We start from the raw sequence: 17,381 nt of genomic DNA, 5'->3' as shown, positions 1-17,381 counted from the left end.
TAAAGTGGGTTCTACAGTTTTTATTAAGTATTTAAATAATTAAATCCACACAAGTAATAAAAATAGGTATATAGCTCAAAAATTTTTGGACTAAGGTCTTATTAACGTCGTGTTTCATACGCTTTTGGGCTAAGTTCCAGAAACTGAAGCCTTCAAAACTTGGGCCTGCTAAAATAGAGAAGAGGGCAACTGGGAGAGGGCGGCCTTGAGGTCGGGGAGTCTCTGATGCCAAAGTCGATAAAGTCTTTTGAAAGTTTGTAAATAAGTAAAAGAGTCTAGAGATCAGAGAGTGTTTCTCGTACCTGGGAGTGAGTTGCTATTTATACTATGAGTCTGGGAGGGCAAACATGGAGGTCGTGTCCTTCGTACTGTTTCTTTTGTTAGAATCCTTTAATGCGGCGTAGCTTTACAACAGCGTCATTAATGTGGCGTGTAGCTCGGGTAGTAGTGTCATTAATGTGGCGTGGTTCCCGATTTGCCTCACCCCGCTAGTGTTTTTGGTAGTCCATTGATGCTTCTAATTTCAGAAGATTAAGGGTCCACCGTACTTTCCGCCCATTACGCGGACAAGCACTCAAGAGCTAGACATTATTTGATAGGTCTCTAGGTTGCGAGTCTCAATCCTCTGCAGCACTTTCCCTCACGCTGGTAATGTCCAGACGAGCCTACCAGTGGGCTGGGCCGAAATAGTCTACTTGTTTTGGGTTGGGCCTTTGCTTCTTGTCCCCATCGCCCTTCTCAAGCCCGCTGAGACAAGGGGGAAATCCCTTACAGGTCCCATTAAGTTCATGCTTTAGTTTGAGCGGCTTTAAGTGTGAGAATTATGCAGATAAAGTGTAACTTACAACAATTATTGTTGTTTAATGTTGTCTAAAATACTCATATATGCATCAATAAATGATATAGAATATATTTATCTATCTTCCAATTGAGACTCTCAAATTCAAGTAGGAATTTAAAGAGATATTTTTCTTCAAACATAAACATGAGTTGGGCCACTAAGTTGTGCCTAACTTATCCCCGAGAAGCCTAGTAGCCAAAGTGTAACTGGCCCACCAATCGATATAAGAAGAATGAGGCCCAGGGCCAACGTTGAAGATGGGGCAGCATTCGTTCTAACAGACCTTTGCACATGTAAACTACAACAAAGCCTCGTCGCATTAGATACCAAACGCAAGCTGGGATCCCAGAGGAGCTTCTGTCCCTAACAGAGTGCACAGATGACGGTCGCACTCACTAACCTGCCACATAGGATGTGACCTGAAGGAGCCACATCGCATTAAAGCCGACGACAGCACCCTTGACATAGGAAACGGGGCCCCCACCTCAACAAAAAGTATAAAAGCTGAACTCGAGGTTAGAATTGTTTTTTCATGTATACTTACATACAAAAATCCCCTCTAAAGTTTAGAACACTTACTTATGCATCAAAGGTGTCTCACCAGCCCCCAAACCTTCACATTTCTCGTGTGCAGGAGTATCAAGCCCAGTGTGCAAAACACGTCGTTAATAAAGTTCATGCCTAAATTTGAGGGGCTTTATGTGGGAGAATTTTGCAGATAAAGTGTAACTTACGATAATTATTGTTGTTTAATGTTGTCTAAAATACTCATATATGCAACAATAAATGATTTAGAATATATTATCTCTCTTCCACTTGAAATTCTCAAATTCAAGCAAAAATTTAAGGTGATATTGTTCTTTAAATTTAAACATGGGTTGGGCCACTGGGCTAAACCTGAGTCACCCCCAAGAGGCCAAGCAACCAAAGCGTAACTAACCCACCGATTGGGATAAGAAGAAGGAGGTCCAGGGCCAGTGCGGGAAAAGGTTCAACGTGAGAAGATGAGACAAAATTCGCTCTGACAAGACTCTGCACGTGTAAACGACAGTAGAGTTACGCCGCATTAAAGGGTAAGATATGGAACGCGGTTTGGGATCCCGACGGGAGCCTCTATCCCTGACAGAATGCACAGATGATGGTCGTACTCACCAACTTGCCACATAGGATGTGACCTAGAGGAGCCACACCACATTAAAGTCGACGGCATGGTACCCAGTACAGAGGACAGTACACGTACATACAAAAATTCTCTCTAAAGTTTAAAAGACTTACTTAAGTATTGGAGGTGTCTTACCACCTCCCGAGCCCTCACATTTCTCGTGTGCAGGAGTATCGAGCCCCATGACCGATGTGCGAAACACATCATTAACAAAGTTCATGCCTAAATTTGAGGGGCTTTAAGTGAGAGAATTATGCAGATAAAGTGAAACTTATGACAATTATTGTTGTTTAATGTTGTCTAAAATACTCGTATATGCAGCAATAAATTATGTAGAATATATTTATCTCTCTTTTACTTAAGATTCTCAAATTCAAATAGGAATTTAAGGAGATACATTTATTCAAATTTAAACAAGTAGTTAGAGAATCTTGAGGAAAATAGGGTTGTAATTGAGCCGAGCCCAGCCAGTCTTTAGCTTGCCGAGCTCGGCTCGACTAAAAAAACTCGAGTTCAAGATTTTTATTTAACCTTTGTTCGAGCTTAACTCGGTAAGCTAAACTCCCAACTCAAGCTCGAGCTCAAACTTGACTTGAGTTGTTTTTTTTTTTTTTTTTTTTTTTTTTTGAAGAAGATTTGATAATTAATAGATTAGATAAATAAATAAAAAATCTAATATTTTTGTACAATTAACAAATAGAACATATATTAAATTACAAGATTTTTAAAATTTATAAATAACTAATATGTAGCTAGTTGATATTATTCATAATAATAATATATTATATGTCTACATAAATTATTAATACATACACATAATATGATAGTATATATCTATTTCATATATGATTCATACATACTATTATATGAAATTATTAAATCTTATCTACTAATTATTATATAAATTATAAAATATAGCTATGAAACATATTCAATATATAAGCATAAGTAATTAGGTTACATATTATATATTTAATTATAAAAATGTTATGCTTATATTATTAGCTAATGCATATATAGATATATATATATATATGTGTGTGTGTGTGTGTGTGTGTATACATAGGTGTATGTATATATTTATCAATATATGATTAAGTTTTAATCGAGTTGAGCTAACGAGTCGACTCGGACATAAACGAGTAAGCCTTAACGAGTCTTACTCGAGTTGAGTTGAGTTTAGTTGAGTATATATCGTTTACTAATTGAACGGATATCTGTTTTCACTGTCGAGCTTTATTTTCATGAGTCGAATTTGATTCGAGTTTAACCGGCCGGGTATCGAGCGGGCAATCAAATAGACCGGTTCATTTACAACAATAAAGGAAAGTAAACTGCAACTAGAAATCATATATTTACCACCAAATTAGTACCAATTATAGTGTTGACAAGATTAGTGTGAATTTATTCAATTTAAATGGCATATGTATGGATCCAAAATTTTTATTAATCATCATGTCACATAGCATCAAATGATTGAAAAATTATTATTTTTATTTATCTTGTAATCATATAATGTAATATTAAAAAATAATTAAAAATCGATAATTAATAAAATAATAAATACATGTGGATTTAAAGCTTCGGAATATTGGTACATCTGAGTTTTACTCTGGATGATTAGGAATGTTAGCTCAACACCATGCAGGCAAAGAAGTCCATTTTGTTTTTGGTGTCGTGGGTTGGCCACTTTTCTATCCAATAGAAAATTGACTGTGGAACATATTTCATCGAACATTAACATCTTGCTGGATACTTATATGTTGTATGTTTTTAAAAATTTTTATAATTTTTTCTTAAATATTACTCAAATATAAAATATTTTAATTTTTAATTTTTAGCATTTTTATCTAATCATTACCTAATCATTATCTAAACAAAAATTCAATACAACTTTCACAAACTTCCAAACAAAACATAAAAACAATACAATTTTTTCAAATTTCAAAATAAAAATTATATCAAAAAATTATATTCAAATAAGTTTTTAACTTTATAACATTTTTATTCAATTTTTTCTCTCTCGTTTCTCAAAACTCAATTAAATATCTCAACTTAAACCATTTTATTACTCTTCACAAAATTCTGAAACTTCTACATTTATGAGTGTATATGAGTCAAATTCTAGCCAGAATATATAAATTTATATTTAGAACTGTTCATTATTTTTTGAATAAGTTTGAGTTTGTTCACCAGTTACTAATTGTTGGTGAAATACACAATAATATAATAAAAATTACAATTAAAATAAAAATTAAGATGAAGCCAGTTTGGACTGAGGCACGAAAATATCACTCGGTGTACAAAATCTCAAATTAACGGATGCAGCAGAAATCTTCTTGACTTGACTCCTCCAGGATACAACAGCCCAACTGATCGTCGTATAGCCCGAATCAACTCTGCACAAGTGGTTGAACCCAAAGCTCCTTTCAAAGAACACCTTTTTTTTATCTGAAAAATCTCTCAAAAATATATACTCACTAAGTATATTTTTGTTTATAATACTTTTTTATCAAATATTCCACACACATACTCTCCGCAAGACTACCCAAATATATACATATATATAGTTGATATACGTAAGCGGAAAAAAATGACAAAAAGAATAAAAATAAATGGCCAACGTTAACAAAATAAATAAGCTAACGTCTACAACTTAAAAAACTCTTTATTCAAAGCCCAACGTTCTCCCGAAAGAAACCAACGGCAACTGAACCATTAAGAAATTAAAACCACGGGAACGTTAAAGAATTTAACTTACAACGTCTAAGGCATAAAAACCACTTGAAAACCATAAACGGTTTGAACGCTTAAAGACCAAAACTCTCCCCAACGGCAATTTAATGACCAGCCAGCCCCCATTAAATATAACGTAAAAGACCAAAAGGCAAAGACAAGCAACAGTAAGAGATAAATATATATATATATATTATTAAAAAATACTAACACTAATTTTGTCGAAAAAAAACTGCTTATATTAAATCTTATAATTTTATCAATAAATTTCAATTTCGACATACAAAATTTTTATAAATAATTTTTATAAAATTTATTATAAATGTATAAATGTTATATTTAATAGGATTCAAACAATATGCTTTATATAATGAACATAATTATCTTATCTTTTTAAAAATTCAAAAAATAATCATTACTTGTAAAATAATTTCACATAAAATGTATAAAAAATAAAACTTATAAATAAGTTTTGTGGAACTCTGAAATTGAATTTGATCCAATTTGACATCATTAGGGGTAATTCCCGCAACCAAACGAACAAGTGAGACCGAGAATTTCTTTAAACCTGGATATTAGTATGACCTAGCCGTGCAACCAAACAAGTCTTCTGTTTCTCACACCAATCGAACACCTGTCGCTCTCGCTCCTTTCCCAATCGTTTTCTTTGCCTTCAACCGCGGCAACCGCAAGGATCTTTCGCCGACGACAACAACGGTGTGAGTCTGATGATATAATCACCCTCGAAACAGTAATGCAGGGGTTATGTTCTTAATTTAGCAGAACTTCTTCCTCACCGGTTAGCTTTAATATAGAAGGGACAAAATGTGTTAGGGTTGGCACAGACAAGGGGGCGTAGAAGTCGGCAGAAGCAAGAATCGTGCAACTGTAGCTTAGGATTCTTTTATATTAGGGTTCAAGGTTAATTTTGTCTTTATTTATTTTAGCAAGGTTATGTTGGTAATTTAATTATCATTTCAGTTGAGTCCGGTATTGTGGACCGAGTCTGTAGGAAGTAATCGTGGGTCAAGTGGACCACGTATTGCGTCGTGTCGTTTATGGAGTCGTGGGCTATTTACAGTCCATATTTAAGTGTATTTTCTTTATGAATGAAATCATCAGATCAATTACAACTCAAATTATCTAAGTGGAGGCAGTGGCTCCTCGAAAGCCATCTATCAATTACAATTCATATTCTGTATAATCACTGTCTCTAACAGTGGTCTCAGAGCCGTGTTCCTGGCAATGGCTGATGGTACTCGTCAAGCTCAGCTGGCTGAAGCTGTGTCCAGTTTGAAAGGAGAAACAGAGCACCTGCGAGAAGAGCAAGACAAACAGAAACACATGCTGGAAGCAGTTTTACAACAGCTCAACAACCTTGCATCCAGTTATGATCGATTGGCGGTATGGGCTGGAAAACACAACTCTGGAGAAGGATCCTTAAATAATAATAAGGTCAGTAACAACCCTTTGTTTGAAGGGGGTATTCATGCTAGATCTATTAGGCTTGAATTTCCCAAATTTGATGGTACTGAACCTATGGAATGGATACTTAAAGCCCAACAATTTTTTGCATATTTTAGTACCCCAGAAGATCAAAAATTACAGATTGCTTTTTTCCATATGGAGGGAAAAGCTTTAGCTTGGTATTGTTGGTTGATGGAGTCCGGGCCAGTAAATAATTGGGAAGATTTTGTTACTGCTTTAAAAGTCAGATTTGGACCCTCTAGTTATGAGGATCCTGTTGGGGCTTTTACTAAGTTAAGACAAATGGGGACAGTGGAAGACTACCAGACCCAATTCAAAGCCTTATCTAACAGAATTAAGGGTCTTACTGAAGAATTTAGAATCAGCACTTTCATTAGTGGTCTTAGAGATGACTTGAGAATTATGGTGACAATGTTCAAACCTGTGACTCTATCAGCTACTTTTGGGTTAGCTAAATTACAAGAAGAAGAAGTGTATAGAAGGAGTCAGGGTACTACCACCAGAAACATTCTACCCAGCCCCATATACAACCCTAAACCAATTAGCTCATCACCTGTACTCAGATTACCCGCACCACTCCCCAAACCAGAACCCAGGCCTCAATCTAATCCCAATTATCCACCTCGTAGAAACACTTTTCCCATTAAAAGAATTAGCCCAGCCCAAATGGAGGATAGGAGGAGTAAGGGGTTATGTTATTATTGTGATGAAAAGTTCCATGTGGGACACAAATGCAGTAAACCAAAGCTGTTCCTACTGGAAGGGTTAGAAAGTGAGGATGAGGAAAAGGAAGATGATGAAGCTAATCTAGCAGTTATACAAACTGAAGCCACGGTAGAACAAGAAAAGGAGGTGGGGGAGCTGCTGGAAATTTCTTTACATGCATTAGCAGGCTCACTTGCTCCTAAAACTATGAGGGTGGTAGGGAGTATTAATCAACAAAAAGTGCTAATCTTGATTGATACAGGAAGTACACATAGCTTTGTGGATCCATATATAGCAAGGAAATCAAGACTACCAGTGGGAAACAGCCAGCTGGCAGTAAAGGTGGCTAATGGAGATAGCCTTCCTTGCCAAGGTTACTGTAGGGCTGTGCCCCTCCAAGTACAGCATTTACAATTCATGGCTCAGCTTTATTTGTTAACTTTGGGAGGGTGTGACGTAGTATTGGGGGTAGATTGGTTGAGTCAATTGGGTCCAATCTTGTGGAATTTTTCTGATCTTACCATGCAGTTTACTTTTAATGGAGAGACTTCCAAGTTGCAGGGGATTCATCCTTCTCGAGAAGTATTGGAAGAAGAAGAGTGTGCTCTTAAACTGAAGAAGGGTACAGCCAAGGGGATATGGGTCCAGATGCTGGGAATAAACTCAAACACGGCAGCAGTGGAGGTGGAACCAGAAATACAGCAAGTTCTACAAGAGTATGAGCCAGTTTTTTCTGAACCTAATGGCTTGCCTCCACCTAGGAGTCATGACCATAAGATTCAGTTGCAAGAGGGAGCAAAACCAGCAAATCTTCGTCCCTACAGGTATCCTTACTACCAAAAAGCAGAAATTGAGAAACTAGTTTCTGAAATGCTCAAAAGTGGAGTCATAAGGAGCAGCCAAAGTCCATATTCCTCTCCGGTGCTGCTAGTAAGGAAGGCAGATGGTAGTTGGAGGATGTGTGTTGATTACAGGGCACTAAATAAGGATACTATAAAAGACAAGTACCCAATTCCGAACATAGATGAACTGTTGGATGAACTCTATGGGGCAGAAATTTTTTCTAAATTGGACTTGTGCTCGGGGTACCATCAAATCAGAATGCATCCGGGAGACATTCCCAAAACAGCATTTCGGACACATGAAGGGCACTATGAGTTTTTAGTGATGCCTTTTGGCCTCACTAATGCTCCCACTACCTTCCAAGGGTTAATGAATGAAGTATTCAGGCCCTACCTAAGGAAATTTGTTTTGGTGTTTTTTGATGACATTTTAATCTATAGCAAGAACTTGCAGGACCATTTGCAGCATCTAAGCACTGTTTTGGAAATTTTGAAGTTCCACCAGTTTTATGCCAAGGCTTCTAAATGTATATTTGGAAGCAAAGAGGTGGAATACTTGGGGCATCTCATTTCTAAGGCAGGAGTCAAGGCCGATCCACAAAAGATAGCAGCCATGCAAGGGTGGCCTACACCTACTAATCTAAAAGCCCTAAGAGGTTTTTTGGGCCTCACGGGGTACTATCGTAAATTTGTGCAGGGTTATGGCATGATTGCAGCACCACTTACAGCACTGCTAAAGAAGAACTCATTCTTGTGGACAGAGAAGGCATCACAGGCATTCACTCAATTGAAACAAGCAATGATCAATCCACCAGTATTATGTGTCCCAAATTTCTCAAAACAGTTTATAGTGGAGTGTGATGCATCGGGGGATGGATTAGGTGCTGTACTTATGCAGGAGGGACGACCCATAGCATATTTGAGTCAAGCTTTAAAAGGTAAAAGTTTAACTTTATCAACTTATGAGAAAGAATTACTTGCTGTGGTGATGGCAGTAAGGAAATGGAGGCATTATTTGCTGGGGCAATCATTCAAGGTCCGCACTGATCAGCAGGCCTTAAAGCATTTATTGGAACAGAGGATTGGCACCCCTGCTCAGCAGAAGTGGGTTTCAAAGTTACTGGGGTATGATTTCGTGGTGGAATATAAGAGTGGTAAGACTAATGCTGTTGCTGATGCTTTATCCAGATTACCACCCACAGATGAGGCCAACCCCTCAACCCAACAAACAACCAACAACCAACTATCAGCCCATAATGCCAACCCAATCCCACAGAACAATAAACCAGTTTTGCAAGCAATTAGCATGATACAAGCCAAGTGGATCGAGGAGTTGAAGAAAACTTACCCCCAAGATCCCCAGTTGCAGGAGCTGTTGAGCAACTACCATCAGGTGACCTTGGACCTTTCCCATTACCAGCTCCGAAATGACCTCCTCTTTTACAAGGGGAGACTACATTTAGGAACATTGGTACCCTTCCAGCAACAGATCCTGCAACAGTATCACAGTAGTCCATTAGGGGGCCACACAGGGGTATATAAAACATACTCAAGAATAAAAAAGGAGTTTTACTGGCCTGGTCTGCGGAAAGATGTCAGAATCTTCATCAAGGAATGTGATACTTGCCAAAGAAACAAAGTAGAAACCATCCACCCAGCAGAATTGCTTCAGCCCCTGCCAGTACCCGAGAGGAACTGGGTAGACATCAGTATGGATTTCGTGGAAGGGTTGCCATCCTCGGAAGGGTACACAGTAGTAATGGTGGTAGTGGATAGACTGAGCAAATATGCTCATTTTATACCACTGCATCATCCTTACACTGCCCTGAAGGTGGCTCGGGTTTTTATGGAAAATGTGTTCAAGTTGCATGGACTACCGCAGACAATAGTAAGCGACAGAGATCCTGTATTTACTAGTCAATTTTGGACTGAGTTATTCAGACTCTGTGGGACTGATTTGTTGCTAAGCTCAGCATACCATCCGCAAACGGATGGACAGACAGAAGTGGTTAACAAAAGCATGGAGTGTTACCTTCGGTGCTTTAGTAGTGACAGACCCAAGGATTGGAGGAAATGGCTTTCCCTCGCTGAATATGTTTATAATACCTCAACTCACTGTTCTACCCAAGTCTCTCCTTTTGAAACAGTATACGGTTTCCCCCCACCCAAACTCCTCCCATATGAACCAGGGTCAACTAAAGTACATGCAGTTGAAGAGGAGATCAAAGACCGTGACTTTATCAGTAAACTGGTAAAAGAAAATCTCTTAGAAGCACAAAGTCAGATGAAAAAGCATGCAGATAGAAAGAGAACAGATCGGGAGTTCCAAGAAGGAGATTGGGTCTATTTACGTTTGAGGCCTTACAGACAAATGTCAGTGGCAATGCGAAGGAATTTGAAGCTTTCACCCCGGTATTTTGGGCCTTATCGCATCCTCCACCGAATCGGCAGGGTTGCGTATCGCCTCGATCTACCTCAGGGAGCCCAGATTCATCCCACGTTTCATGTATCATGTTTAAAACCAAAGTTGGGGAAAAACGTGCAGGCCAACACACAGCTCCCTCAAGTGACGGCAGATGGTGCTCTGACGCCAGAACCAGAAAACATTATAGAGCCCCGATTGAAGAAGAAAGGAAACCGTGCGGGAGTTGAAGTTCTTACCCACTGGAAGGGAACGATGGCAGAAGATGCGACATGGGAAGATCTCGAGACCTTGAAGAGCCGATTCCCGGATCTTGTGGGCAAGATCCTTTGATGGAGGAGGTATTGTTAGGGTTGGCACAGACAAGGGGGCGTAGAAGTCGGCAGAAGCAAGAATCGTGCAACTGTAGCTTAGGATGCTTTTATATTAGGGTTCAAGGTTAATTCTGTCTTTATTTATTTTAGCAAGGTTATGTTGGTAATTTAATTATCATTTCAGTTGAGTCCGGTATTGTGGACTGAGTCTGTAGGAAGTAATCGTGGGTCAAGTGGACCACGTATTGCGTCGTGTCGTTTATGGAGTCGTGGGCTATTTACAGTCCATATTTAAGTGTATTTTCTTTATGAATGAAATCATCAGATCAATTACAACTCAAATTATCTAAGTGGAGGCAGTGGCTCCTCGAAAGCCATCTATCAATTACAATTCATATTCTGTATAATCACTGTCTCTAACAAAATGGTGGGGAAATCAGGTTTTTTTTTCGTTTGTTTATTCAGAGCATTGTTTGGTTATTGAGAAACGTAGGATAGAAAGAAAAAACATTTCGGGCAAGATTTTTTTCCTTACTGTGTGAAGCCATTAGATTTGATTAATTTATTTCAACTTGATTAACTTGAACAATATAGTTCTAGCAGAATGAATATACAATGTCTGGACATACGAATAGCGCATGGACTTGAAATATTATCTTCTCTTGGTCAAGGAGTCGTAGTTTAATGATCGATACCTTGGGTAGTTTAATATTTTTCACTAATGAGGTTGGTTGGATTTTGGTTGGAAATAACAGTTAGGACTTAGGGGATTTTGGTAGCTTATTTTCTCTCCTTTCGTGTGGCTTATCAATACTGCATGTAAATATCCATGAAAATAGAAAATAGTTTATGTAATTTTTTTTTTTATAAGTAATAATTTTATTCAAAGAAATAGGCATAAGCCCAAGTACACAGGACGTATACAAAAAAAATACCTACAACTTCAAGAAACAAAAATCAAGCTAACACCAAAAAGCTAAAACAGTTGCAGAAAATTATCCACCATTACAAAAGCTTTAGCCCAAGAACTCAAAGTACTCAAGAAGAAAACCCTAAGATCTCCCAAAGAACGTTCTCTATCTTCGAAACGTCTCCCATTTCTTTCTAGCCAAATGCACCACATAAGACAAGTAGGAATCATTTTCCAAACACTTGCTGCCTTCTTACAGCCCTTCACACCCTTCCACCCTACCAATAATTCCACCACTTCCCTGGGCATTACCCAATGTAATCCTGTCCAACTCAAAACCTCATTCCACAAGAATCTTGTCACTTCAATTTCACTATCAATTTCATGCCTCTATTGTTTTACTTAAATTAATTTTGCAATTTTGATAGACCATGCAATTTGGTAGTAACGTCTTATTGTTCTTCGGAAGTAGGATTTCTTGACTGCCTTCACAATTGTTTCTAGTTTGCTTTAATCAATTAAGTTCTGGGATGGAAAGTTTTATAGTCTTAACTTAAAAGTGCATTTAAGTGCGCTATAGCTCGAGATGTTAACCTTACATATGCATCCCTATGAGCTAGTCTGAATATCTAATTTTTAATCTGTACAAGGATTGATTGCTCTATATTCCTTTTTATTATTTGTTTCTAGCTATGCTCAGGATGATCTGTTATTTGTGATTTTTTTTACTATATAGCTTACACGCACAATAATCATGCATGTCTAGCATGCAGCCACCATGGTTACTGTATGTATATTCAATCTAGAAAGTAGTCAATTCATCAGTTTGTGCAGGCAAATTTTGCAGTTAAGTATACGTTTCTTCACAGTTTACTTTTATTGGGGGCCACTTTTTTGTTAATTTTGCAACGTGAATTAAAGAAATTGCAAAACAATCCAGGCCAATATTCTTGACCATTTATGTAATTCAATTGCCATCCTCGAGCTTCATTCTGTGGAACTGATGTAGCAATTAAAAGATAAACAGTGAACATTAGATTTAAAATCTGGCCAAGTTAATACTACAATATGATATAAATGTTATCAAGTGTGTTAATCACAACCACAGAAAGTTGTATACAGGTGCTGCTTAATCCTCCTACCAAGAAAAACCTTAATGTCAAAACATCCAACATGAACTACCGATCATGCTGCATGAGTTCTGTCTGTGTTCACCAGTAGTTGGAGGTTATTTTTCCAATCAAATGGCTAAGAATGACTCACAGTTCTGCTGTTTTTGCACGAGGCCCATAGAATGATCAAGTCTCTTAACATTTCCTTGTGCATGCAGCTAGCAGATTGAAATGTCTACTATGTTGGAACTTATGCAGGCATAGTACTTGACTGGTACTCTTTTGTTGAATACTCAATTCCTAACAAGTACCTTTTCCTTTTGCGTGAAAAGTTGGAATCAAGTTATCCTCAAACCAATGTACCTTTCAATGTTATCACCCTCCTTTGGTTGCTGGGGTGCCGCCTTTCGCGAATCAAAATTAACGTGTCAAAAATGATAGTTTGATTATATTGTTCATATTTGAATGTGGAATTCATTGCATGTGATCTAGGGAAAAGAAAGTTCTGGATAATGCTAAACTAAGGTGTAGCCACTACATGATAGGGATTAGACACCTGTTTGGCCTGTGGTTCTAGCTACTCTTCCATGCTTTATGCTCAACTACAATTCTTCTCATGCCCCAACTACAATTCTCCTCTCTCCACTAGCTTACTGTGGCCAAATTAAAGCCTATGGGACCATTTCTATGCCAAAGCAAGAGGGTATATTTTATTCATGACCTTTTCAATTTTCCCATTGATTTATGACCTCAAGTGTAGTCCAATTTTAACATTTAACATTTATCCAAGGAAGCATGCAAAAGTTGGGTCAAAGTTGAAACACATTCATTGAATGACTTTCTTTTGGGGTTTGGTCCAATCCAATGACGCGATTGAATCTTGAAAATTCAGAGGAATCAGGACTATATATACCCCTATTCCTATCAAAGAATGGATCAGGATCTCAACTTACCACTTTTAAGCAAGCTGCTGCCTCTTGAAAGAATTCACAGTTTCTTTCCAAGTCTCGAAAACCACCTCCCCCTCCTTATCTCTCTGTCCCTCGATTTCCCTTATCCCTAATGGAAGCAAAAAATATTGTACCCCTACAGCCACCCACTTATGGAAATGTAATCACTGTTCTCAGCATTGATGGCGGAGGAATAAGAGGGCTTATCCCAGGAACCATCCTTGATTTCTTAGAATCTGAGCTTCAGGTTAGATATATACAGCAATATAATGTTTCATGCCTAGAGAATCCTCCATCCAATGTATCCTTCATTGCATTTTTATTCACTTTTCAAGCATGCACGCTGTATATATATATAAGCAGAATGTTTCAGCATGCACGTAATCTTCTATCATTTACACTGAACTGTTTGTGCATGGTGCAGAAGCTGGACGGGGAAGATGCAAGAATTGCAGATTATTTTGATGTGATTGCAGGAACAAGCACAGGCGGCCTTGTAACTGCCATGCTAACTGCTCCAAATGAAAAGAACAGACCTGTCTTTGCTGCTAAGGATATCAAGGACTTCTACTTAAACCATTGCCCTAAAATATTCCCACAAAACAAGTAAATTTAGAACTCATTTGAGATGAAACTGTACTTTTCATAAGAACAAAGCTTTCCTATTTGATTATTAGCCTGATTCCATTCATTTTAGTTACAAAAACGACTTATGTACTTTTTCCAAAATTGCAGTTGTCCGCTATTTCCACTTACTACAAAGATCCTCAAAGCCCTTTCCGGACCCAAGTACGATGGGAAGTATCTACATAACCTTGTTAGGGAAAAGCTGGGAAGTACAAGAATGCATCAGACTTTGACTAATGTTGTCATCCCAACATTTGATCTCAAGCGGCTGCAGCCAACCATATTCTCTAGCTATGAGGTTGAATATCATCTTCTCTTCAAATAGATCAATCTTCAAGATTGATTATTACAGACTTGATCTAGCTTTTCTTATCCTCTCAATTAGGAAGTGATTGCAAATGATGGAATACTAAGATTCACTTTGGTTTCCTTCTTTTATGCATCAGGTAAAAAAAAACCCAAGCTTAGATGCCCTACTCTCAGATGTATGCATTGCAACCTCAGCTGCACCAACCTATCTTCCACCTTATTACTTTGAAACCAAAGACCCAGTAGGGAACGTCAGAGAATTCAACCTTACAGATGGTGGGGTTGCTGCTAATAATCCGGTATCTTTCAAGCTGTTTAAGATCTACCTGATACCAATAATAGTAATTTTAGCATGCTTTTTTTTTCCTGTGAAAAATATAATGCAAAGTACTGGTGTTAACCTGCTAAATTGGTGTCTTTTCCAGGCTTTACTTGCCATTGGTGAAGTGACAAAGGAGATCCTTAGAGGAAGTCCCGACTTCTTCCCTATAAAACCAATGGACTATGGCCGGTTTTTCGTCATATCATTAGGAACTGGCTCGCATAAAGACGAAGAGAAATACAAGGCTCGTGATGCTGCCAAGTGGGGCATACTAGATTGGTTAACCAGAGGTGGTTCCACCCCAATAATTGATGTATTTTCTCAAGCAAGTGCAGATATGGTTGACGTCCATCTCTCTGAGGTTTTCCAAGCCCTTCATTCTGAGAAAAGCTATCTGCGGATTCAGGTATATCATGTTTATTCAAATCCATATTTCCAGGACGAGTAGGCATGTTTTTATGCACTCGATTTACATGGGCATTGGGCATGTTTAATATTTGAATCAAAATAATGCAGGACGATACATTGAGTGGGGTCGTATCTTCTGTGGACGTTGCCACAACGAAGAACTTGGATGATCTTGTCAAAGTTGGAGAAGAATTGCTGAAAAAACGAGTCTCTAGGGTGAATCTGGATACTGGCCTCTTTGAACCTTCAAATAGTGAAACAAATGCAGAAGCTCTCGTAAGGTATATTACTGATGAAAATTATTTGTACAGTCTAGAGAGTGTGCAAGTCTTCTTAAAAAAATAGATCATAAAAGTGAGATTTACATAAAAAAAAATATATATTTTTTAATGGTGAACTCTACTTTTTTTCAATGAATGTCTGTTTGGTAACAAAATTGTTTTCAAGTATTCTCATATATTTTCAGATATTTCCTTGTCAAACATCAAAACACAAAACACTTTTTCAATTTCACATTTTCAAATTTTTTATCTAATCATTACAATTTTCTCAAACTCCAAAACAAAACACAAAGAGCATTTCTATTTTTTCAAATTTTCAAACAAAAATAATTATATTAGAAAATTACATTCAAATCATTTTTAAATTTTATAATATTTTCATTCAATTTTTTCTCTCTCATTTCTCAAAACCCAATAAAATATATTAACTCAAACTATTTTACTACTATTCACAGATATACAGATATATTCTAAATATCTAAATAGGCCTTGAGAATGCGCGAAATTTGCACATTCTGAGACTATATCTAGCTAGCAGTACTCTTTTATATATATTAAACATTTTTTTTTTGTTTGGAGTTTATTTTTTACATTAAGATACATAATAATGTAAAGCATAAAATATGTCTTTGCTGCAGGTTTGCAAAACTTCTTTCCCAAGAGAGGCATCTTCGCCATGCTAGGTCTCCCGTTGGAAATGCTGAAAGTCATGATCATCACAAATGATGACGTTACTTTTTAATAGGGTTTTGGCTTCCCTGTTCCTCTCGTTTCTGGCCTCCAAATCAAACTTTCAGAGTGTCAACGTGCATGCATACCAAACCCAGCAGTGGATTAATGTTCTTTCACCTACCTAATAAACGCTAACGAACAACAGCTACAACGTATATATATATATATATATATATATATATATATATATATAATATATACACACCTTACAGTACTAGAAACATCTTTTATGTTTTAAGCACCCATGATTAATTGAGAGCTTAGAACATATTTTCAGATGTTTCCTTTAATTATATATCAATGTGTGTCTCAATTAATATTGTTCCCTAATTTGGGTTTAATTCTTTTTTTTTTTCCTTCTCTCAATAATTATTGGTTCTGTTGTCTCGAATATTTCTGAAAGTTTTAGCTTTAGTTTCTTGGTTTATGTATTCCAGTTGTCCGATTGGATCAAATGGATGGTTCTTAATTCCTTTAGTTAGCCTCTTGTTTGGTTGCAAAGAAAATTAATAAAGCGATTTATTAGACATTGTGATCAGCAGCATTCTGTTGATGGATTATTGTTTTTAGATCTTCTTTTTTTTTTTCTTTTTTTCTTTTTCTTGATTGATAAGCGATGCCGGACAGAATAGTGATTATTCTGCAAGGTAGTTTCAATAGATAATTTATAAGAAGACAAGAGAATCATCTAAAAATACAGAGAAAACGCATATGATGTTCAATTCAAAATTATCAAAATTTAAAAATGAAGAAGTCAACCCACAAGTCGGGTTGTAATAGCTTAAAATCGACCGTATTAGAATTTTACAAAAATTAGCAAAATTTCAATAATCACAATATAAATAAATACGTAATAAAAGAAGTAATCTGTCAAAAATTTTGTACAAATCGAGTTCAGAATCATTTCTTAAATGATAAATGAAATATTACAATAAAAGGCAAAAAATAACTAACAACAGGGATTCAGAAGGAAAAATAGTAGAATTTAGGCTCGAAAATGATGTACATCAAGCATAGCTCAGTGACCACGACCTGCGTGATGAAAAAAATTTTTCGAATTGGGATCATATGTGCGATTCTAATACCTGTAGTCAAAATTATGACCAAAATATCGAAATGTGTCTAAAACTGCCCCAATCAAAATAAGATCACAATTTCTTGCAATTTTTGCGTTGATCTACCACTCAAGGTATTTTCGCACAATCAATATACAATCTGAT

General features: G+C 37.0%; 1 protein-coding gene across 2 annotated transcripts; it reads left to right on the top strand.

Annotated features, from left to right (window-relative positions):
* The first annotated feature begins 5,389 nt into the window (after positions 1–5,389).
* On the top strand, positions 5,390–16,334 carry LOC108992346 (patatin-like protein 2). Of its 2 annotated transcripts, none has more exons than XM_035686122.1 (7): positions 5,390–5,502; positions 13,907–14,088; positions 14,218–14,407; positions 14,556–14,717; positions 14,844–15,146; positions 15,257–15,429; positions 16,068–16,334. In XM_035686122.1, the coding sequence occupies exons 1-7, from the start codon at positions 5,494–5,496 to the stop codon at positions 16,153–16,155; spliced, it is 1,107 nt and encodes a 368-aa protein (XP_035542015.1). In that variant the 5' UTR covers positions 5,390–5,493; the 3' UTR covers positions 16,156–16,334. The 2 variants fall into 2 exon arrangements, with proteins under 2 accessions (XP_035542015.1, XP_018822423.1); XM_018966878.2 differs by lacking the exon at positions 5,390–5,502 and adding an exon at positions 13,482–13,729.
* The last annotated feature ends 1,047 nt before the right edge of the window (positions 16,335–17,381 follow it).

The sequence above is a fragment of the Juglans regia genome, chromosome 15 (assembly GCF_001411555.2).
Source record: "Juglans regia cultivar Chandler chromosome 15, Walnut 2.0, whole genome shotgun sequence".
Classification (NCBI taxonomy): Eukaryota; Viridiplantae; Streptophyta; class Magnoliopsida; order Fagales; family Juglandaceae; genus Juglans; species Juglans regia.
This window is presented reverse-complemented; position numbering and strand designations above follow the sequence as displayed.